At 36.7% G+C, this 25,089-nt stretch overlaps 1 protein-coding gene across 2 annotated transcripts in view; it reads left to right on the top strand.

Moving 5' to 3' along the window:
* Positions 1-24,375, top strand: part of cap2 (cyclase associated actin cytoskeleton regulatory protein 2) — a 37,662-nt gene extending 13,287 nt beyond the window's left edge. For both annotated transcript variants that reach the window (XM_082185920.1, XM_082185919.1), the window contains exons 4-13: positions 99-176; positions 9,132-9,275; positions 12,951-13,036; positions 13,659-13,764; positions 17,091-17,268; positions 17,380-17,528; positions 18,588-18,711; positions 18,844-18,926; positions 21,241-21,384; positions 22,071-24,375. In XM_082185920.1, the coding sequence (XP_082042046.1) occupies positions 99-176; positions 9,132-9,275; positions 12,951-13,036; positions 13,659-13,764; positions 17,091-17,268; positions 17,380-17,528; positions 18,588-18,711; positions 18,844-18,926; positions 21,241-21,384; positions 22,071-22,154 (1,176 nt within the window). In that variant the 3' untranslated portion in view covers positions 22,155-24,375. The remainder of the gene's footprint in view (positions 1-98; positions 177-9,131; positions 9,276-12,950; positions 13,037-13,658; positions 13,765-17,090; positions 17,269-17,379; positions 17,529-18,587; positions 18,712-18,843; positions 18,927-21,240; positions 21,385-22,070) is intronic.
* The last annotated feature ends 714 nt before the right edge of the window (positions 24,376-25,089 follow it).

The raw sequence follows: 25,089 nt of genomic DNA, 5'->3' as shown, positions 1-25,089 counted from the left end.
GTAAACAAGGTAAAAACATATGTTTTCGTAACTTATTGATCTTATCATTTTTAAATTTTTTTTTACAGTTTATTTGCTTGTTTGTTTTTATCCATCAGGCAGAAATGGTGAACAATGCCCTGCAGATCCAGCGCTCCTTCCTGGAAATGTCCATGACACACCGAGAGCCATCAAAGGTACAACCAAACCAACGTCTGTGTCACTGCATTTACATTTCAGCTGGCTGTAAACTTACAGTATGTGACATTTCACAGTTTTGTGGTCTTGATGTAATCTCTTGCCATGAAGTACTGTTAGCATATCTCACACTTAGAGTTTGTCATAATTTAAGCACTATAATATCAATGTTTAGCTTAGCGTAGAGTCTCTTCAGTAAAGGACTCGTGTGGCTCTGTCTGTGCAGTCTCAACAGATGCAGTTTTAAAGAGGTCATATTATGCCCTATTTTTGGTTTTCATGCTCGCATGTTCAAAAAGCACATTATTTCCCCCCATATTTGACATTGTTGCAGCTCGTCTCTTTAACTGGATGTAGGGCGGGACTCATTTTTATCCATTGGTTGTTGTTTGGGCCTCTGAATAAGACACTGAAAAAGTATTTTCCTCCATATTCTCACTAGATCAGACTATATGAGCCATAAAAGCCTGATGAATCAAATAGAAAACTCAACAAAAAACACGTATGCAAACTTTATTTTTGGCTAAAGCCCAAAGTATACTTTAATTTTCACACGAACGATTGTTTGCATGGAGCCGAACGCGTAACATCATGCATCTGGTAGCGTGCGCTTGACACAGGATCATCCTTGTCCAGTGTTGCAGAGTGTCAGAAGCCAATCAGAAGAGCCTGTGGGCGGAGTCTCTCTGCAAGCGCACTGCACTCACAGCCAATCAGAGGAGCCTGTGGGCGGAGTCTCTCTGCAAGCGCACTGCACTCACAGCCAATCAGAGGAGCCTGTGGGCGGAGTCTCTCTGCAAGCGCACTGCACTCACAGCCAATCAGAGGAGCCTGTGGGCGGAGTCTCTCTGCAAGCGCACTGCACTCACAGCCAATCAGAGGAGCCTGTGGGCGGAGTCTCTGCAAGAGCACTATTTCTCTCCAGACGTTATGACCAATAAAAATGTCATTGTACTCATTTAACGGTAGGGTTGGCAATTTCAGAGAGGCTAGCAATGGCATGCTAGCTTTGAAAGCATAAGATCCCACCCGCTTATTATTCTGGGAAAAAATAATGTGCAAGCTGTGCATAAAGAGTACATGCATGTAGAAAACACTGCATGCATATAGTATTCACATACTATGCTGATGACGAAATTCACGTCACATGCATTGCACACGAAAGAAACAAAGCATACTTTGGGCTTAATTGCAAGCTCATGACATTTTGATTAAGATGTAGGAAGTCAAAAAAAGAAATATTGTTCACAGTGAGATCAATAACATGTATTTAGAAAATAGATGTGAATTTTAATTTCATGCCGATTGTAAAGGAAGAGCATTGAGATTTGTCTTTATCTCCTCACCCTTATATTGCTCTAGATTTGTATGCTTTTTTCAAGGAACATTATTCACATACAAATAGTTCCAAATAGTTACTCCATGTCCTAACCAGACATGATGGGATAAGATGTGATGCGACAAGCAAATTGTCTGTCCACACCAGACGTGATGCGACTATGAGAAGCAATAAAATCAATCCAAAATCACAGCCAATCAGAAGAGCATGTGGGCGGAGTCTCTGCAAGTGCACTGCACTCAGCCAATCAGAAGAGCCTGTGGGCGGAGTCTCTGCAAGCGCACTGCACTCACAGCCAATCAGAAGAGCATGTGGGCGGAGTCTCTCTGCAAGCGCACTGCACTCACAGCCAATCAGAAGAGCCTGTGGGCGGAGTCTCTGAAAGTGCACTGCACTCACAGCCAATCAGAAGAGCCTGTGGGCGGAGTCTCTGCAAGTGCACTGCACTCACAGCCAATCAGAAGAGCCTGTGGGTGGAGTCTCTGCAAGCGCACTGCACTCACAGCCAATCAGAAGAGCCTGTGGGCGGAGTCTCTGCAAGTGCACTGCACTCAGCCAATCAGAAGAGCCTGTGGGCGAAGTCTCTGCAAGTGCACTGCACTCACAGCCAATCAGAAGAGCCTGTGGGTGGAGTCTCTGCAAGCGCACTGCACTCGCAAACAACTGGATAAATACATAATCAAATTCTTAAATATTACACCATTTAACCATTAACATACTGAGTGACTGAAACGATCTCCATCATAGAACACACTTGTTTGTTCACAGTCTGAACGTTCTTGTTTCCTTTAATTCATTAAGGTGAATTATCCATGTCGCTTTCAGTATATATAAAGGTCACGCAAAATGATATTCAAACTTACATTAGATGCTGTAAACACTAAATAAAGCTCATAATCAGTACCTGAGATTATCATTGTCATACTTTGTATGTTGTTGTTCAGGCCTGCAGGAATAGAGTCGTCGTGTGTCTGGTTAGGAAAAGAACTTGGTAACACTTTATTTTACAGTGTCCTTGTTACATATGTTACATGTATTTACCATATTGATAACAGTAAATTATGCATAATTACATGCAACTAACCCTCAACCAAACCCTAACCCTATAGTAAGTACATGTAGTTGCTTAATATTACTCAGTACTTAAATATATAATTACACTGTAACAATGACACCTTAAAATAAAGTGTAGCCAAAAAAAAAACTCTTATTAACTTGGAAAAAGATAACCTAAATAAAAAATAAGGTTACACTTTTTTTTTAAGGTGTCATTGTTACAGTGTAATTATATATTTAAGCACTGAGTAATATTAAGCAACTACATGTACTAACTATAGGTTTAGGGTTTGGTTGAGGGTTAGTTGCATGTAATTATGCATAATTTACTGTTATTACTATGGTAAGTACATGTAACTGTAACAAGGACACTGTAAAATAAAGTGTTACCAAAATTAATAACCTAAATTTTTGGTCGTACATCATCAGAAGACTTGAAATATAGTGCATACATTGTGTTGACTACTTACAGAGTAAATAATGACAGAATTTAAAGTGTGTGTGTGTGTGTGTGTGTGTGTGTGTGTGTGTGTGTGTGTGTGTGTGTGTGTGTGTGTGTGTGTGTGTGTGTGTGTGTGTGTGTGTGTGTGTGTGAACCATCGCTTTAAGGGTGATTATAAACTCTGCCACGATCCCGAACTCTTCCTCTTTTCCTCCATGCTCTTCCGAGCGGTGTGGTCAGCCATGCGACATCGGGCTCTGTTCACATAGGGATTACCTCTCCTGTTTTAAAAAATGCCAATGCGACACATTCCCGGTCATTCACACACACACACACACACACACACACACACACTCCGTCCGGGGGAAGAGCAGGGGCCGCGTGATGTCATGCCATCAGACTTCGGTCTACGTTTTCCCAAAACACCAGGAAGATCTCCGGCTATTGGACGAGAATCACTGGCTAATAAACACAAGTGACAGAGGAAGAGTCAACCGGACTTTAAAGAGTTTATGAAGGTTTTAATTGTTTTTTTTTACCTCAGATTAACTATGCAACGGACTAATGCCCTTAAAGTCAAGTCAAGTCACCTTCATTTATACAGCGCTTTTAACAATATAGGTTGTTTTAAAGCAACACTATGTAACATTTTTTACCTTAAAATAATGTTTCCAAAATGGTTTCAGTGGTTCATCAAGTCGTAACAGGGTGAAAGGCACGTATGCCTCTGCTTTGCGGTCCTTTATCTGCTATTACCACACTATGTAAGATTGCCAGATCGGGTCGCGTTTCTGTAGTTCTAATGAGACATGAGAAAACTACAAATTTGACTTGCTTTACGGCAAGCGTTACAATAGTCATTATTTAGTTTTTCTTTGTTTCTGATGTCGCAATACATCATACTTTCATAAAATCATGCATCATACTCTACCTTGTCTGTGGACATCGTTCATTCCAGAGCCGGTGCTGGATAAACAGTGGGTGTGCGTGCGACAGTAGCTGCGTTAGGCTAAATGATTTACGACAGCGGTAATGGACAATTCCGCTTCCAACCTGTAGGGGGACCGCTGAGGAAAAGCTCCATAGTGTTGCTTTAAAGCAGCTTTACAGAGATAATAGGAAATTAAAGTTACAGAGACTGTTTTGTTCAAGGATAAAGTACAAATTAAATTTTTTGGCTGAACTTTTGCTTTAACCCATGAGATAAGAGCTTTGTCTTGGATCATTTGTGCAACAGACATGAATGATACCTAAAATCATGTGACTTGTTGAGGAGAGGTTTGATATTTCTTTTCAGACTTAGACTTATATTTTCACATAACGCTCACTAAAAGGGGCACTAAAAATCTAACCAATATTTAATGATATTATGACATGCAATTTGATTTAATTTTGAGCTAAATTTGCTTCCTGTATTTAGTTGCATGGAAAGGATTTTTTCTGGTTGTAATAATTTTTTTTTTTTTGCATTCCCTCCTCCAAACAAAAGATGTGTTTTATTGTTAAATGTTTAAAAAGCTGTTTGATTGGAGGGAAGTTTGGAGGAAGCCTCATTACTAATAAGGTTTCATGTAAGATTTTCCAAGTTATGTAGAAGAAATCTGTGTTTTTTGTAAAAATGCCACTAAAACTATACATTAGTCATTTATTTTGTGGATGTCCTATGTTGACGTTTATTTGGAAAGAATTAATAAATTATTTTCAAATATAGATTAAGATTGTAGAAGTTGATCTGATAAGGTGTTTCTCATTTGATGCTGATACAAATGTAGTATTTATTATTTTATTTTATTATATTTGCTTGTTATTATATTCATCAAGTCGACGAAAAATGCCTATATTTGAACAATTTAAAACTGACATTAAAATGTATTTGTAAGTAAGTAACTTACAATGCAAACTATGTAATTGGGGATTTCTCCGAATGGATTCCCACAAATCTGAATGGAAAAACACTCAACCTGAATATGCTAAGAAAAGACTGGCTATCTCTGTAGTACTGTAGTACACACACACACACACACACACACACACACACACACACACACACACACACACACACACACACACACACACACACACACACACACACACACACACACACACACACGTTTACTTAGCTATCTAAATGGGGACTCTAAATAGACGTAATGATTTTTATACTGTACAAACTGTTTATTCTCTCCTCTTACACTAACTAAACCTACACATCACACACACTCACACACACACACACACACACACACACACACACACACACACACACACACACACACACACACACACACACACACACACAGTCACACACACACACACACACACACACACAGTCACACACACACACACACTAACCTGACCCCTACCCATCACACAAACACACACACACTAACCCGACCCCTACCCATCACACACACACACACACACACACACACACACACACACACACACACACACGCACACACACCAGCTCAGCTTTCGCAATAATTCTGAAATACAATTTTTTTTGTTGGTTCATGCATATATAAATATACCCTCCAAACATTCTCTCTCACTCACACACACTATGTTTAGCCGTTGTTCCTCTCCATCAGTAGTGTGAAGTGTGTGAAGCTCCCAGGAGGGATGCTGGACGGTTGCCCTAAACCTCTGGCTTTTCTCTCCCGCTGTATGTGTGTGTGTGTGTGTGTGTGTGTGTGTGTGTGCAGGACTGAGCTTGCATTCTGTGGCTTTTTATGGGCATGTTCTATATTTGAGCCGGTGTGTGTGTGTGTGTGTGTGTGTGTCCCGGGTCACGTGACGGGCCTGTCACTGGACGAGGAGTGTTTGTGTGGCCTGTAGACCGCAGCTGTTTCTCTCTGATTCCTCTTGTAATTGAGTCGCTCTGTGTCTTCATGACCGAGATGTTCGTTCTCGACATAATACTGTCTGTTCAGAGGATATTTATACATATCCTAATTGTTGATCAACTTGAACCTATATTACGTGAATTATACCTTCCAGAGTATATGATGTGTCCAGTTATTTATAAAAAATAGATTTATTTATTTACTTATTATAGTTTACTATAATTTTGTTATTATATTCTAATTATTTTATTAAATTACAATTATTTTATTTTGATAATTATTTTTTTGAAATTAAATTGCAGTTGTATAATATATTTAAATAAATACATTTATTTTTAATAAATATTTATTTATTGATTGATTGATTGATTGATTGATTGATTTTTTGTCTGTTCAGAGGATATTTATCCTGGTAATTTTGAACCTTTTATTTAAATTATAATTAACAGAATTCATACAACTAATATGTGTCCAAATATTTCTAAAATAGTTTATATTATATATATATTTTAATTATTATTATATTTCATTAAATTACACCTTTTTTATTTAAAAAAATTTAAATGATTTTATTTGATTGATAATGATTTTACTTTCTCCATATCTTAATTCTTGGTTATTTTTAAACTTTTAAAATAATTATACCTTCCAGAGTTCATACAATGTATCATACAATATAAATTATTAACAAATTATTTTAAAAATGTGCTTTATTTTTAAATAAATAAATGTAAAAAATATTATTTTATATAAATGACAATTATTTATTTAAATTAAATAAAAAAATAATACAATTATGCAAAAGTAGTTCAGGCTAAGTGCACACTTTGAATGCAATCTCTCTTTCTCGCGGTGCGATTCATAATCTGATGAGAAAGCTCTTAGGGGTCTGGCTCCATTCATAGCTCAGAGATAGGCTATTTCTGTCGCTCTGTGGCTGAGCATGATGGGAAGGGAAGTTCAGAAGAGATGCTGTAAGGTACTCGCTCTCGGACACTGTCCTAACAAGGGCCGTAATGTCAGAGAATGGATGAAAGAGACTCCTTTGTTCACAGAAATCAAAATCATGCGCATGTTGTTATGGGAGGAATTTATTTAAATGGGTTTTTTGACTTAATCACTTTGTGTCACACAAACTCTTTGTGCCGCACAAACACCACAGATCAATGCTGAGTCACACTCACCCACAAAACAGTAAATATAGATGAATAAACACACAATGTGCAAGCAAACACTGTCTCTCGCTTTATTTGATGAGGTTGAAGTCAGGTCAGCCGGTATTTCATGCTACTGAATTGCACATGAATGTAAGTTCAACTCAAAACAAGAAGTGGTATTTTTAGTCCGGAGACTCATTCTCCCACCGAGGTCTTATGAAACGGACTGAAAGGGTGGACATGGCAACTGCTGGAACACAAGCGTAAATACAAAAACGTTCATTTAACAAAGGAAACAGTGTGTTCCCTCTCCTCCTTGTTGAGAGGTAAACTGTAAACATCGCTACGGGACCGGGCCTTACAAGGCGAGGGGATCCCATCATTACGGGCAGGAATGCCGAGTGGGAGGAGGTGAAGCTTTCATTGGAAAAAAAACGGTCCCACTATTAAAAGTCCGCTTGGGTGACTCCGGCTCCGTGCTTTTCTCTGTGCTTTGCTCTCAGGGGTCAATGACATCCAAACTGGTGGAGCTTTAACGATCATCTGGCCTTAATGCGGACACTTTTAGCAGATGTGCATTTAATGGACACGTTTAAAATCTCATTGTTTACACTTTATTTTAAGGTGACAGTGCAGTACTTACAAAAAAAGGGTTCTACACAGAACCAAATATTTCTTGACTCAGTTTTAAAGAACACTCTATGGGCTGCATCTAAAATCACATACTATATAGTAGGCGAAAAACAGTATGTGACAAAAGAAGTATGTCTGAATTCACGCAAAAGATACCTGGATGATCTACTACTTCCGGTGGGATTCTGAAGTGTGTTTATGATGGACTCTTTAATATCCCATGAGGCCACAGGAGAGGATTTGTGAATGACAGTGAAGCGACGGTAGGTCACATGATAATGATGGCGGATGTAGTGCGTCCAGATTACATTCAGACTGTATAGAACATACTTTTTTTTAGTGGTCGTGACGTATTTACTTCTTCAAAATAAGTACCTACTCAAGAGAGTATGTGATTTTGGACTCAGCGTAGGACTTGCATTGACTAGTCGGGTACTTGTATTTATATTGGGTAAAAAATGTGTCCGCCTCAATGGAGCGCATATGTTTTTTATGCACATTTATGCGCATCTTGCCGTTTCCATTCAATTTGCATAAAAATAGGTGGATGAAAACGAGATGCTGTAGTTTTTATTTATATTTTGTATCAGTTTTTATTTTTATGCTTAGTTTTCATTTAAATTTTTTGTAATTTTGTTATTTTTTCGTCATTTTTAATAGTTTCTGATTTAAAAAAAAAAAATGTATATAGTTATTACATTTTATTTCCCTTTTTTAGAGCTACACAATTCTGGACAAATTTTTTTTGTTTCAAACTGAGATCACGATTTCCCACGAGGCTTAACATACAACTAAACCAAAATAACATGTCATTTACTAGAGGTTCTGATGCTGCAGTCTATTTAAAATGTTCAAATTAATCTGAATTATTTTTAAAAAATCGGTTTAAATAAATGATTCAATGACTTCGCTTGTTTCATTACTGGATGAATCAGCGTTTTTGAAGCGAATCTGTTGAATGAATGATTCAATGACCAATACATTTTTTAACAGTCACATGTCGCCACCTACTGGTGTAACGATGTAATGATTCAATCTTTATTTGAAGCTTTGAAGCTGAAGTTACTTTCAAAAGGTGATTTACTCTATTTTGATCACTACCGTAGACATCAGAGTTTATATTCGAACTATAAACTTTTATCCCAGTACTTCTGTGAAAATCTGAATTACTGTAAGACAGATATAACAATACTGTGTGGTTAAAAAGACTTGTTTGTGAAGCCGTTTCACACCTCTCTGGGTCAGATTTGAATGTTCGCTGTGATTGTACTTGTCAAAGGATGAATCGTTGTCATTTGGGAATAAGATCCGCATGGGTGTTCGAATTGAGATCACGATCTTTTAACGATTAATCGTGCAGCTCTAGTTTTTTTATTTCAAGGAACTTGTTTTTATATTTTTGTTTCAGTTTTAGAATATTATAACCCTGGTTTGATGTTCCACAAATGAATCTTAACCTTTGATTGATTGCTTTTCCTCAGAATGAGCTGGCCGACCTCCTCAGACCTCTCTCCGACCAGATCCACGAGGTCCAGAGCTTCCGGGAGAAGAACCGTGGCAGTGACCTGTTCAACCACCTCTCAGCCGTGAGCGAGAGCATCCCTGCGCTGGGCTGGGTGGCTGTGGTGAGACCCTCTCTGTGGACACTCACTAACTCTCTGCATGCAAACATATTCATATATCATATGCAACAAGTTCTACAACCTGATCTGGTAGCACCTCGGTGCAAGGGGGATGTTAAAGGGGTGGTTGATCATGATTTGACTTTTCTAGCTTTAGTTAGTGTGTAATGTTGCTGTTTGAGCATAAACAACATCTGCAAAGTTACAACGCTCAAAGTTCAAAGCAAAGGGAAATATTTGCTTTTAAAGAAATTGCTTTTTAAGGACTACAACAAACGGCTGGTAGAGACTACACGAGCTTCCTCCCAAGTTAGTGACATCACCAAGCCTAAAATTTACATAATCCCCGCCCCCGGGAACACGATTTATAGATTATCAAGACAGAATATGCTAATCAATGACTAGAAGATAACTACACATAAGCTACATAAATTCATCAACTAACCATTCAGAAATGTCCTGTTGCTTCTACATGTTGTCTCTTCTTCTTGAGTCTCTCCATCATTGTCTGACTCCGGTTTGAACATAAAAGGCTAAAAGTTTTTGAAATTTTCAGAGCATGTGTGTGTGAGGTAAAAGGACACAAGCTCTTGAAGCTCCGCCCCCTGTGCCGGGAGCAGCAGCTCATTTGCATTTAAAGGAACAGACACAAAAACGGTGCATTTTTGCTCACCGTCAAAAAGTGACAATTTTAACATGTTATATAAAAATATCTGTGGGGTATTTTGAGCTAAAACTTCACATACACACTCTGGGGACATCAGAGACTTATTTTACATCTTGTGAAAAGGGAATTATACCACCCCTTTAATAATGTTACGTTTTGTCTCTTAGATGGATGCGGATGTAAATTTATTTTCATTAGCAAAAACAGTAACATCTGTCAAAATTAACAACCTCATTTAAAAATAATTAAATATGCTGACAGGGTTAGGACTCTACTCTTATTAAAGGGGTCCTATTATGCCCTTTTACAAAGTTTTGATTTTGTTTTTGGGGCGTGCTAGAATGTTTTCATGCTTGATTGTTCAAAAAACACATCATTTTTCACATATTTTACATTATTACAGCTCATCTCTCCCCAGTCTGGTTGAATGTCATTTTCGATGAAGCCCCTCCTTCTGAAATATGAAATGTGCTGTGATTGGTTAGCTGGCCCAGTGTGTTGTGATTGGCAGCTCTTAGCTCGTGTTCGGGAAATGTCCCGCCCCTTCATAACCGCGAGCTCTACTCAGATGTAAATATTAACCATGGCGTCAATTTCAAACCATTTCTAGCCCGATTCAGACCCTGACAATGTTAACGAACAAGAGAATTGTGCTGAACGCATTTCAAGCACTGATTTGACTGGACGTTTCAGAGTATAGATATGATTTTATCCACCATTTAATCATATTTGTCAGAAAACAATAGAAATACAAACAGTAATCAATCACAAAATCATGGATAATTTTCCTAAGAGGTGGTGAAAAAATTTGTAAACTTACAAAAAAGAGTCTTACAAAAGTTAAAGTAAACACTACATCAATACTGTAATGTTAGTTAGCAGACTAGCGGAGGCAAAGCTTTGCCATTTCGTTTACATCTATCATAGCAACTATATTTTCTGTAAAATAAAATATCTCCCTTTGCATTGAACTGAATGTCGTATCTTTGCAGATGTTGTTTATGCTCAAACAGCAACATTACACACTAACTAAAGTTAGAAAAGTGAAATCATAATCAACCACCCCTTTAAAAGTAACCATCGGTCTTCCATGATATCACGCATTTGTAGATCAGAACTACTGGTAAAATGTGTGGCACCTCATTACCGTAACCTTGTGGATTCTGTGGTATTTCTTATGAAAAATAGTAGCATAAACATACAAATGCACAAAAACTGCAATAGCTTAATAACAAAAAATACTCTAATTATATTACTTTACTCCTTTAATACAGTTAATACGTCAACATTAATAATATAATAAAATGCGATATGAATATCCCACATTTCTGCCATAATGCCACTTTTACAGATAGGGCCCTATTTTAACGATCTGAAACGCAAGTATCAAACGTGAAACGCAAGTAACTTTGTGGGCGGATCTCGGGCGCTTTTGCTATTATACCGGCGGGATAAATGACTCTTGCGCCCGACACAAATCTAAAATGTGTTGGTCTGAAGTAGCTTCATTACTCATAGGTGTGGTTTGGACGTAACGTGAAATAAACCAATCAGAGCGACATCTCACATTCCCTTTAAGAGCAGGCGCGCTTGTTCCATGGCGGATTGCTATTATAACGGCGGATTTGCCAGACGCACGCCAGGAGCAGTTCATAGCCGAGGAGACCAACGTTCTCGTCAGGGCCGTAAAACACAGAGAAGTGACATTGGGGATGGAGAAAAACCCAAATTAGCTTCGCTTAAACAGGCGTATGATAATTTGGGTAAATGTGTAAGCTAGATTTATGCCTATTTTTTCACATCTTCACGGACACAACAATGATTTCCCTCGTGTGGAATATTTTTCCTTGTAATAATGTATGATTTGCAAAAATGAAAACTGCTGCTTCTGTGTAGATGAGAGAATCAAAGTGTATGTGCGTTGTGCACACGCTACATTGATTATGGCCAAGCATGCACCCTTAAAATAGCATATGAATAACATGCGCAACACGCCACTGACTTTAGACTTGGTTTCTCCTGGTCTGTGGCGGAATTGTTTTCTGAAACTGCAAAATAGCACCAGGGAACGTTTGCGCCGGAACACGCCTCCTCTTTTCGCTGGACCGCCCCCGGGAGCGCAAGTTCATTCCCTAATTTACAGACGTGCGTCTGTGGAGGGAAAAGTCCGCTGTGCGCGGGTGCAAAATAGGAATGATACATGCGTCGGTGTACAAAGTCAATTGCAAGGGTGCAAGATAGGGCCCTTAGTGTTACTACAGTAAATTCATGGTTAATATTGGTGATTTGTGGATTGAAAAGCCTTCAAACCACATCTTTGTGTCCTGTTTTCCACGCCAGTGAGAATGTCAGCGCTGTTTTATCTGGATTTAAACTAGTTTAATCCACAGAGACATTTGTGGTTTTTAAAGGAGAACTCAGGCGCTTTTCACCGGATCTCACACTCGCGGTCAGCAAGTAAATGCGTTCGAGTAGCACTTTTTTGTTCCACTTTTTCACACCAATAGGAAAAAATGTCTCAAAATGCAAGCATTTAGTTGCAGTCTAAAGCCATGCAAACTTTTATAACTGATCCAGAAAATACCTGGTTTGACTTTTGAGTCTCTGCACATTCAGATTCAGGCATGGCTTGATACTAGAGATAAAAGCCCATCAAATAAACTTCAAACAATATCACATTAGGCATATTTTCTTTGATTGTGACCTCACACAAACCATCTCTGAGAGGACCACCAAACTGATTTTCTATTATGTAAACTCTTCTGATGTCTTCATGCCGTGGACGGCTGTATCTAATCTCTGCAATGTGAATTTGGACTGAGACAGATCTGGACTCCATCATTTTCTGCTTTAAACTACTGCATCTGTTTACAGCAGAGGTTCAGAGCCTCAGTATTAGTGTTTTACATGAAACTGATCTTTTATTCTGTGCTTATTATTTACTTTTTATGAGTGCATAAGCTCCTCTGACCATCTTTTGACCCGTTGTGTTCTCGCTCTCTGACATGCAGTGTCAGAAACCAGGGCCGTACGTGAAGGAGATGAACGACGCCGCGATGTTCTACACCAACAGAGTCCTGAAAGATTATAAAGACACGTTAGTGGATTGTTTTTGTATGTGTTTAGTTCAGTTTTATATGTTAAATAGGGATGCACGATATATCGGCCTCCATATCGGTATCGGCCGATATATGTTCATTTTTAATATTATAGTTATCGGCCCGATAACAAAATTTGGCCAATGTATTAAAGCCGATAAATAATGGATTATTTCCTTCAGCTGAGACACTTCAGATGCGCACTGTTCAACATGATGCTTTTAAATTTGATGAAATATGAAAAATACAGTTCAGTGCAACATGTGCAGCTCAAAATTGGTCATATCGGCTACATAAAATGATAATGAGAACATTATAATTCTGTTCTTGGGACATGGATTTTAATGGTGAGACTTTTGTTTTTGTAATCAGGCTCTCAAAAAAAATTATAGAAAAATCTGGATTTATATTTATCGGCCAGTATATCGGTTATCGGTTTTCAAATATAAAGAGTTATCGGTATCGGGCAAAATTTTCATATCGATGCATCCCTAATATTGAAGAGAAATTACTCTTACAAGGTGGTTCTTCAAGGAGCATGCATTAGTAAATTTCCCTCACACAAATATTTGTTTTGATATAAAAAAATGATTTATTGATTTGATGTTTCTTGTACCTCAGCGACGGCCGTCATGTCGAGTGGGTGCGTTCCTATCTGAGCATCTGGACTGAACTCCAGTCCTACATCAAGGAGCATCACACCACTGGCCTCGTGTGGAGCAAGACTGTGAGTGAGGCCGAAACGTCTTTGTGTTCTGGAAGTACCAATCGATATTATTAACCGATATGTGACCCTGGATCACAAAACCAGTCACATGGGTCACAATTTAATAAATAAGCTTTCCATTGATGTATGCACTGCAAAAAATGCTTTTCTTAGAATTTTTGTCTTGTTTCCAGTCCAAATATCAAAAAAATTCTTAAATCAAGACGCATTTACTAAAGTAGCAAAATGCCATAAGATATTTTGTCTTGTTTCCAGTCCAAATATCAAAAAAATTCTTAAATCAAGACGCATTTACTAGACTTGTTTCTGGGGAAATAAATCAAAATTAAGTGTGTTTTTGCTATCTGTCCGTGAAGTAAGAAAAATAATCTTGTTTCTGTTTGAATATTAAGATTATTTTTCTTTCCCCACGGACAGATAATTTTGCTTGTTTTAAGCAAAAACTCACTTAATCTTGATTAATTCCCCCGGAAAACAAGACATAGTATCTTATCTAATTTTACTTATCTAGTAAATTCATCTTGATTTAACAATTTTTAGATATTTGGACTGGAAACCAGACAAAAATACTAAGTAAGAAAAGCATTTTTTTGCAGTGTGGTTTGATAGGATATGATAATATTTGGCCGAGATACAACTATTTGAAAATCTGGAATCTGAGGGTGCAAAAAAATCGAAACATTGAGAAAATCTCCTTTAAAGTTGTTCATTTATGTTGGCGATTGTCCTGCATTCACTCACAGAAATAAATGTTTTATATATTTACGGAAGGAAATGTACAAAATATCTTCATGGAACATGATCTTTACTTAATAGCCTAATGATTTTTAGCAGAAAAGAAAAATCGATAATTTTGACCCATACAATGTATTGTTGGCGATTGCCTAAGTTCTGGAACTTTTGGGGATGTCAAACCTCGTCTGAAATAGTGTGTGTGTCAGACAGAAACCTGAGAGCCATCACTGACTGTGTGTGTGTCAGCTGTCCCTCCCGCTCTGTGTGTGTGTGTGAAGGACTGTGTGCTGCGGACAGGTGGTCATCTGGGTCTTTTTGCATGGGGGGTTTACCATAGAAATGCCCCCAACAAAAGCCTAGTGTGTGTCTGGCTTACACACCTGCTCTCACACACACTCCTCGTAACTCAACCTCTCTTCTCATGTACTCCACATTATACCTCTCCTTTGACTTCAGTAAATATCCTCACACATCAAACTCCTGCATCACGCTCTTCCACTTCCTCTAACAGTTTGTTTAAGTACCTTTGCCTTTCCACCTCTTCACAAGGCATTGACCTTTAGGGTCAGAGGTCGAGCTGCCCATCCTATGCCGAACATCAGCACAAGTATTGGGATTGTAAGTGTGTGTGTTTGCACAAGACAGCAAAAGATGAGTGTGCAACAGTTGTTTAAGTGGCTTAACCGTGTGCAACTGTCAATGGCAGCTGTGCTGACGATGTGAAACAGGCGTAAGTGTGTCGTCAGGGTCACACACACACACACACACACACACACACACACACACACACACACACACACACGGCCCGCGCTAATTGTTCTTTTTTGTTAAATAAGATTATCCCAGTTGTGTCAGAAACACATGGACTGATATGAAAATCAGGACCATCATGGAAACACTCATCGAGGATCAACAGGATTCATTTAGCGAGAGACATCTTACAGCATATCTTTGACTGATATTTAATATTTTATAATATGCATAGAGAGAGTAGCAGTCAGAGGTTTGCACACACCTGCTCGTTCTTATTATTTGTTTCTTCTTTTCCATATTCCATACTCATTTATTATTATTATACAATTTAGTCGAGATGTTCATACACATTTATATTCAAATTTGTATATCAAACAAGTTTCATGCAATTGAACGCATTAAAACATTGATAAGTTTACCCATTTTACTGTATGACATGTTTATGGAGAAAAATGTATAAAATGCACAAATATTTATCTAAAAAAAAAATATCTATATATATATATAAATACTTTTTATGGAGGACTGCAACACTTCTTGGCCTTGCTTTTTAGAATAAATAAATATATATACTAACACACACACACACACATATATATAGTATAGATACATATATATATCTTTATTACTGTATGACATCAATGCTAATGGAAAAATATTTGTGTGTAAAAAAAAAATATATATGTATATACACTACCGGTCAAAAGTTTTTGATCGGTAAGATTTTTAATGTTTTTAAAAGAAGTATCTTCTGCTCACCAAGGCTGCATTTATTTGATTAAAAATACAAACAAAAACAGTAATATTGTGAAATATTATTCCAATTTAAATCATCTGTTTTCTATGTGAATATCTAGTAAAGTGTAATTTATTCCTGTGATCAAAGCTGAATTTTCAGCATCATTACTCCAGTCTTCAGTGTCACATGATCCTTCAGAAATCATTCTAATATGATGATTTGATGCTCAAGAAACATTTATGATTATTATCAGTGTTGAAAACTGTTTTTTACATTTTTATTTCATGATGCTATGATGAATAAAAAAAGTTCAAAAGAACAGCATTAATCTGAAATCTAAAGCTTTTGTAACATTAAACACGACCGTTCAAAAGTTTGGGGTCAGTAAGAATTTAAATTAAAATTTTTGGGGGAAAGAAATAAAATAAATCAATACTTTTATTCATCAAAGATGAGTTAAACTGATCAAAAGTTACAGTAAAGACATTTATAATGTTAGAAAATATTCTATTTTAAATAAATGCTGTTCTTTTGAACTTTCTATTCATCAAAGCATCATGAAATAAAAATGTAAAAAACTGTTTTCAACACTGATAATAATCATAAATGTTTCTTGAGCATCAAATCATCATATTAGAATGATTTGTGAAGGATCATGTGACACTGAAGACTGGAGTAATGATGCTGAAAATTCAGCTTTGATCACAGGAATAAATTACACTTTAAAATATATTAAAAATAGAAAACAGTCATTTTAAATTGTCATAATATTTCACAATAATACTGTTTTTTTTTTAAGTGTTTTTAATCAAATAAATGCAGCCTTGGTGAGCAGAAGAGACTTCTTTTAAAAACATTACAAATCTCACCGATCTAAAACTTTAGACCAGTAGTCAGCGACACTACAGACTCAATCCGTTGCCTCATACTCCGCCTTCTGGAGTAAAGTGGCCATTGCAAGGAACTTACCAGCACACAGTTACAGTTACAGTTTAGTTGCTGTACCTTCATAAGATATTCAGCAATGTTGTTAAACCGTATAATAATAAAGTGTATATATACTGTATATATAAGGGACTAACTCTGATGTTCTCAACAGGGTCCTGTAGCCCCTTCCTCACAGTTCAACAGTTCACAGTCTGACGGTCCTCTTCCTCCTCCTCCTCCTCCTCCTCCTCCTCCTCCTCCAGTGCTCATGGGTAATAAAGCCAGCGACAGCACAGCTCAACACTCGGCTCTGTTCGCACAGCTCAACCAGGGCCAGGACATCACTAAAGGTGGGCCGGAGACCTCCACCAGTCTGCAGACACACTGTCCCGCCAGCAAACCTCACGTCAGGTGGTGTGTGTGTGTGTGTGTGTGTGTGTGTGTGTGTGTTCTTCCTCCAGGTTTAAAGCACGTGTCTGACGAGCAGAAGACACATAAGAACGCCAGCCTGCGCTGTCAGGGAGAGAGGATCCACCGGGAGTCTCCGGCCAGGAGTCAGGACCGGAGACATTCCCCAGTGCTGGAGCTGGAGGGGAAGAAGTGGAGGGTGGTGTGTGTGCTCTCCTCTCTCCTCGCACTAATGCACACACTCTTCTGCTTCACTTACTGCTAAAACACTGCAATACATGTGCAAAACAGCATCTATACCACAATGCAATGCACTTGGCATTTTATTACTATACAAAGCCATTTAGTCATTATCTTTGAAATGAGAATAAGAATAAAAGATAAAACAGAATAAGAGATTATATTATATTCAAATACACATTAATACTTTATTATTATTATTATAATGTTAATAATAAAAATAATAATAATAATAATTAGAAAATGTATTATTATTATAGTTACCATGGTGGTTATTATTATTATTACTACTACTATTTTTATATATTATTATGTTATATTATAGTACAGTTAAGAAGAATACATTATAATAATAATTCTTATTCTTACATTAATTATTGTTAATAATGTATTCTTCTAAATATACAGTATAGTATAATATAGCATAATATATAATAATAGTTGTTGTATTAATAATAACCACTATGCTATCTATAATTATTATTGTAGTAATTATTAATACTACTATTATTTTAATTATATTATATTGTTAAATTATATATTAAGAATACATGATAATAATAATAATAATTATTTTTTATAGTTGGCATAGTGGTTATCATTATTGTTATTATTAATAATTATCATAGTTATCATAGTGGTTATTATTACTGCTATTATTATATATTTTTATGTTATAGTATATTGTATATTTAGAAGAATGCATAATGATGATAATAATAATAATTATTATTATTATTATTATCATACCATTTTCTCAATAGAAAGATATTTAGAAGAGCCTAACATGTTCTATAAAATGATCATTCTCAGTGGCATAGGACACATTTGAAAGTGCAAGATATTCATTATATTCATATTCATCAAAAAAAATTATGATTATCTCCCAAAAAGTGGGTTGGATGAATGTAGAAATGTATATAATATGGTAACACGTTTAATCTGGGGACAGGGCTGTTGTACCCTATAGCTGTAGCATCACTAGTGTGTGTGTGTGTGTGTGTGTGTGTGTGGCCTATAGGAGCACCAGGATCAGTCACATGACCTGCTGATAGAGGACACCGAGCTCAGACAGGTGGTGTACGTCTTCAGCTGTAACCGCTCCACACTCCAGATCAGAGGAAAAGTCAACTCCATCATAGTGGGTAAGAGGAGCTCCTCAAACACCAGCTGCTCTCATTCATAACGTTATCTTCACTCGCAACGTGTGTGTGTGTGTGTGTGTGTGTGTGTGTGTGTGTGTGTGTGTGTGTGTGTGTGTGTGTGTGTGTCCGCAGATAACTGTAAGAAGCTCGGGCTCGTGTTCGACAGTGCGGTGGGCATCGTCGAGATCATCAACTCCACAGACGTTCAGCTTCAGGTTAGATGGAAACGTGTACATAAGTTACAGATCTGATCTGTGATATTGTCAAATAATGTATACGTGCATGAATAATGGCCATAACTGCGAGAATCAATAAAGAATGTCCTTGTCAACAAGCGCCATGCTGATATTATTGCTTTTGCTTCATTGGGAGCCAGAAGACGAATATTGTGACATTGGAAATCCTCGTGTCGTCGTCCTCATTTGTCTCGGCTGAAGGACCGAATGTCCTTTCTACACCTGGAACAAATGAAACAGTCCGCCCAGTGCCGGCCCGAGCCTTTTGGGGGCCCTAAGCAGAATTAGATTTGGGGGCCCCCTCCCCCAACGCCGAGTCACCTGTGCTTGACGATTATTGAGACAATGTCACGCTATAATGTTACATTATAAATTAATACAATGAGGTTATGTATTATTACAAAATAAATACTTAATAAAAAATAGATACTTAAAAAAGTTTTAACTTTTTCTGTACTCTTTTACTAACTCTTGGAAACTTCTGAAAACAAACTGTCACAAAACATATAAAAAAAAATAATTTGCAAAATATCCTCAAACGTTTTGCAACACTTTGCAGTTTGAATGATGTCTTGTATGAACATGACGGAGTATGTTTTTATGTTTCCACTGTTCGATCGCGCCCGCGCCTCACGCACACACACACACACAACATATTCCAGCTTTGTAATCTTCCACTGTGATGTTTCCAAGCACATTTTTGCGCGTGTGAAGAGGATGATTTTTTCCATCGATATTGTCTATGCACGCGAGGTTATGCCCTGGTGGCGAGGGGGCCCCAAGCAGCCGCTTAGTTCGCTTATGCCTCGGGCCGGCCCTGAATCCACCAGAGACTCGACCCTGGACCACAAAACCAGTCACATGGGTCATTTTTTTAAAATTGAGATGTACACATCACCTGAAAGCTGAATAAATAATATTTACAATATTTGGCTGATATACAACTATTGAAAATCTGGAATCTGATGATGCAAAAAAATCGAAACATTGAGAAAATCTCCTTTAAAGTTGTTCATTTATGTTGGCGATTGTCCTGCATTCACTCACAGAAATAAATGTTTGATATATTTACGGTAGAAAATGTACAAAATATCTTCATGGAACATGATCTTTACTTAATATCCTAATGATTTTTGGCATAAAAGAAAAATTGATAATTTTGACCCATACAATGTATTGTTGGCTATTGCCACAAATAAACCAGTGCGACTCGTGACTGGTTTTATGATCCAGCGTCACACATGTGGAATACTGTCCTTTCCTTTGTTGAGACTGAACCTTCATTGGAGATTTGACACATCCATAATCCATAATTTACCATAGGAAATATGTGGTTTTCAAAGCTTTTTGACAGTTATAGCGCCACCTATGGTCCAATCTACATAAAATGTTGCTTGCTTGTTTAGAAAATTTTATAAATGACCCTGTTACAGCCACCCAAATGCAAAAGTTCAACTTTTTTTCCGATAATTATTGATCTAGAGAGTCCAGAGAATTGTCCTAGACTGGTTTGGTTCCGATCGGGCGAAAAACCAGGGACTAGTTCGCAAAAGTAGGTTTTGGAATAGCAGAAAATTGTTCTTGCCTAAATCGAAATTGGAGATAGCCATTTTGTCCGCCTTGAGCCAGGGATCACAGTGGTGTAAGACACTTGAGTCTAGGACAAATGGTCTTAAAGAGTTATGATTTTGTACTTTTGGTTGCTGTAGCGCCACCTATGGGCCAATCGGGGTCATACTCTGATAGGTTCTCCCCAAATTGAGGCCTACCATCTGGCCAGGTTTCAAGTCTCCAGCACTTACGGTTTGACCTGCACGATGTGTTTTACGGCGGAATAATAATAATAAAAACCCTTACAATTACAATCGGGTTTCAGCATTTCAAGCTTGAACCCCTAAAAAAAAAATGTCCTTGTCAACACAACTATGATTGTTAAATAGAGCTGTGGTTTGCATATGTTGATTTTGAAGAGACGTTCACATACATACATTACACCATCATACATCAAATTTTAATTTTATGTGCTTTAATAGCATGAGTTGCTAAGGATTATAATATTGTCAAATTCATCATCCACATACACCACCATTCAGAAGTTTGGTTATAAATATATTTGTTTTATTTTTGTTTAGCAAAGATGCAATAAATTGATCAGAAGGGACAGTAAAGGCATTTATAGTGTTGCATTTATTTTCTATTTTAAATAAATGCTACCTCTCTATTGTATCACCCTTATATATATTTAGTCACCAAATGAACAAAACGTAATATAACTTGTGTTTTTGTCTCTCAGGTGATGGGAAAAGTTCCTTTAATTTCCATTAACAAGACTGAGGGCTGCCATGTGTACTTGAGCCGGGATTCTCTGGACTGTGAGATAGTCAGTGCCAAGAGCTCCGAGATGAACATCCTGGTTCCCGAGGGAGAAGATGATTACGTGAGTGTATTTACACTGGAGATATCTTACACTTGTAAAGAGGTCCTTCATGCCCTTTCAGGCTCTACTAGAACAGGTTTTCCTGCTTGAATGTTGATTATTCTCCTCATATTCTCCATTGTTGCGGCTCCTCTTTTCCCAGTCTGTCAGTAACGCTCTGTTTAGTTCCTGTCTCTATGAAGCCCCTCCTTCTGAAAAGCACACTGTGCTCTGATTGGTCGGCTGGAGCAGTGTGTTGTGATTGGTCGAGCGCTTCGAGTGTGTTTGGGGAAATGTCCCGCTCTTACCATAACCGCCAGTTTAACACACTACTAACAAACTCAACCAGGCCCCGCCCCTTTATTCTGCGCATGAATTATTATAATGAGGAATATTGTGACGTGTTCGTTCCCGGAAGAAACTCAAGACTACAATGGAGGCGTTTCAGGAGTTCAGAAACACTGACACTGATATAGAGAAGACCTGGAGCTTTTTCATCCTCAAACAACATAGTTTTAAAAAGTATAATAGGTCCTCTTTAATAAATGACTTGATCATGTTAAATAATAACATGATACACAACGTAATAATGTTTCATTGCAGAGATTTCACCTGCTTTAAATTTAAACACGAGGGGGATTATAATGTTATTATTGAAGTTATTGTTCATGAATTATCTGACTGATATCTTGTCATGTTGTCAACAGAGGGAGTTCCCAGTCCCGGAGCAGTTTAAGACGGTGTGGGACGGGTCCAGTCTGGTGACAGAGCCCACGAAGATCGCTGGCTGATTCTCTCCCAGCTCGTCATCTCGTTCCTATTACCCAGAATCCTTCATGCACTTTCACTGTATCACTCTGTGAACTCAAACGTAAGAATTCATACATTGTGGTCGTGTGCGTTGTAGTTTTAGGGTAAAAAAAGTCAAATTAAGAGCAAAATATCAGCAAAAATATTCCATTTCCCCAAACCAGTCATTAGCCTTTAAATAAATTAATGTTAGATATTTTTCTCCTTAAATTTAGCAGCAATAAAAATAGATTATTACTACAAATAGATTATAAAAAATGTATTATTATATTATACTTTGTACACATTATGTATTATATAAATGATTGCACTGCATGGCACCAGTATGTGTGAATATGGGAATTTTTCGGTCAACAACTCAAAGTACGAAAGCAAAACTAAAACTAAAAAACATTTTAGGTTTGCTGAAATAAAATAAAATATTTTTAATAAATACATACATACATATATAAATATATATATATATATTTTATATTGTTGTACTTTTATTGTGTTAGTAGTGACCTGTTATTATATTTAACCTGTAAAGCACCTTGGTCAACCTTGGTTGTTTTAAGTGTGCTATATATAAATAAAATTGATTGATTGATCAATAAAATATTATTATTTATTATAATTTTTTTCAGCCAGTTGCCAAGGCAAGATTTCTTATTTTCATTTAGTTTAACTTTATGTAGGCCTACTATAATAACTCAAATTAAAACTGAAATAAATAATAAAACTATATAGACAAAAAAGAAAATCACAAAAAAAAAAAAAAAAAAAAAAGAAACATTACAAAAAGAATCAAAATATTTGTAAAAACTATAATAGTATCCGAATGACATTAAAATAACACTCAAAGTAATTTTGGATAATTTTTTTGTCAATAGCAATGTATTATTTTTTTTTTCATTTAATTTTTGAAAATGTAATCAATTTATGAATGTTTTATTTTATTTTTGTCTTTGAAATTATATAGTACTTTGAGTTGATGTCATAAATTCTCATGTTTAATACATTTTGGTTCCGTGTTGTAATATTAAAATATATATATATATAAGTATATTGAGCTACAACTCATCTTTATAGGGAAACCACTCCTTTGTGTTTTGCGCGTCACATTTGACATTTCCTCCAGTTTATCCCAGTTTCAGTTCATAACAGTTTTCTTCTGCATGAAACATGTTTATTTGGCGAGATGAAGTGCATCTTCAGGCTTCGGACGCAGACTGTGTGAAATCAAGAGTTAAATGGATCTTTTACAGTCACATCTAGTGTGATGCTGGCCTCTGTAGTGATGCAAACGAACGAGTGCCTTCGGGGGTATTTTTATATAAGGTTTTATATTATTTTAATATAGTTCAAAATAACATTGCTTAATTTTATCATAATCTCAGACCATCATCTGAAACTGACTCCTGTATGTCAGATATGAATGTGCTGCGTTATAACATCAAAGAGGACCTATTAAATCTTTCGTTAGCGTGTAAATGTTGCCGTTTGAGAATCGAACACGTCACAATATTCCTCATTTACATAATTAATGCGCAGAATAAAGAGGCGGGGCCTGGTTGAGTTAGTTAGTAGTGTGTTAAACTGGCGGTTATGGTAAGGGGCGGGACATTTCCCAAACACACTCAAAGCGCTCGACCAATCACAACACACTGCTCCAGCCGACCAATCAGAGCACAGTGTGCTTTTCAGAAGGAGGGGCTTCATAGAGACAGGAACTAAACAGAGCGTTACTGACAGACTGGGAAGAGAGGAGCCGCAACAATGGAAAATATGAGGGAAATAATCAACATTCAAGCAGGAAAACCTGTTCTAGTAGAGCCTGAAAGACTTTGTAGAAGCGCATAATAGATCTCGTTAAGTAAATACGGCTGATCAAACTTAATTTGTCCTTAATTGTTTCCTAGTTGTTCTCACTTTTACATCTGCCTGTAAATGTACATGCTTTAAATGTTTGTTCTTCATCAGGAAGGTCTGGAACTCTTTGAATGTTTGCCAACATGTGTTAATATGAAGCATTCTTCAGTCCTTAAGAGGGAATTATGGTACATTTACTTGGTCAGTAAACAGTCCTCATTTAACTAAACATTAATGCACATTTATCAATGATGCATAAACACAGTAGAACGTGAACACTGTACGAAATCACACTGTTCTTTATAAGTATTTTCACATGAATTGAATCAAATAAAGTAATCATGAACCTGTTATTTGCATGTTTTTGGCATGTTTATCGTCTCCTTGATACACTTTATAACATTTAGTTGTTCTGGAGCAAATGTTTTAAAAATGGGGTCCGGGACCCAAAATGTGTTTTTTAAGATGTTAGTTAAATTGTGCAGATATTAATAATAATAATAAAATTATTATTTTGTATAGCGCCTTTAAAATTGTTTTCTCAAAGCAAGCACAACAATATCAATTAAAACACAAAGTAGAGAAAAAAAAAGAAAAAAAAAAAGATATAACGCTGAATAAATAAACAGCAAAATAAAATGCTAAATTATTCAAGCAATCCTGAAATAAAAAGTTTTAAGATATGATTTAAAAATGATTAATGAATAATGTTTAGCGTAATAATTTGCTCACATTCACCAAACTTGATATTACTTGTTTCATTCTGCTTTCTAAAGAATGATCAGAAATCATGATTTTTATTCAAATTCTGATTATTGTATTGTATTGACACTCACACTCAGGACTAGTTTTCATCAGTATGGCAAAATAAAAGTTTTGTAAAAAAAAAAAAAATGAAGCTGTTTAGCACTGTTTAAAAGACAATTGTTTCATTTTAATTTCTTAATATTTTTCCTCGCACATGGTTTTTACACGTGAACAAATCCAACCTTCGCAATGGGATCATCAAATTTGGCATTAATTATGAATGCAAGAAAAAAAGAGTGGATTTGTCAGCATTTGCTC

The sequence above is a fragment of the Leuciscus leuciscus genome (genome assembly GCF_965113295.1).
Source record: "Leuciscus leuciscus genome assembly, chromosome: 12".
NCBI classification, from domain to species: domain Eukaryota; kingdom Metazoa; phylum Chordata; class Actinopteri; order Cypriniformes; family Leuciscidae; genus Leuciscus; species Leuciscus leuciscus.
The sequence above is the reverse complement of the archived record's forward strand: the minus strand, read 5'-3'. Positions and strand labels throughout refer to the sequence as shown.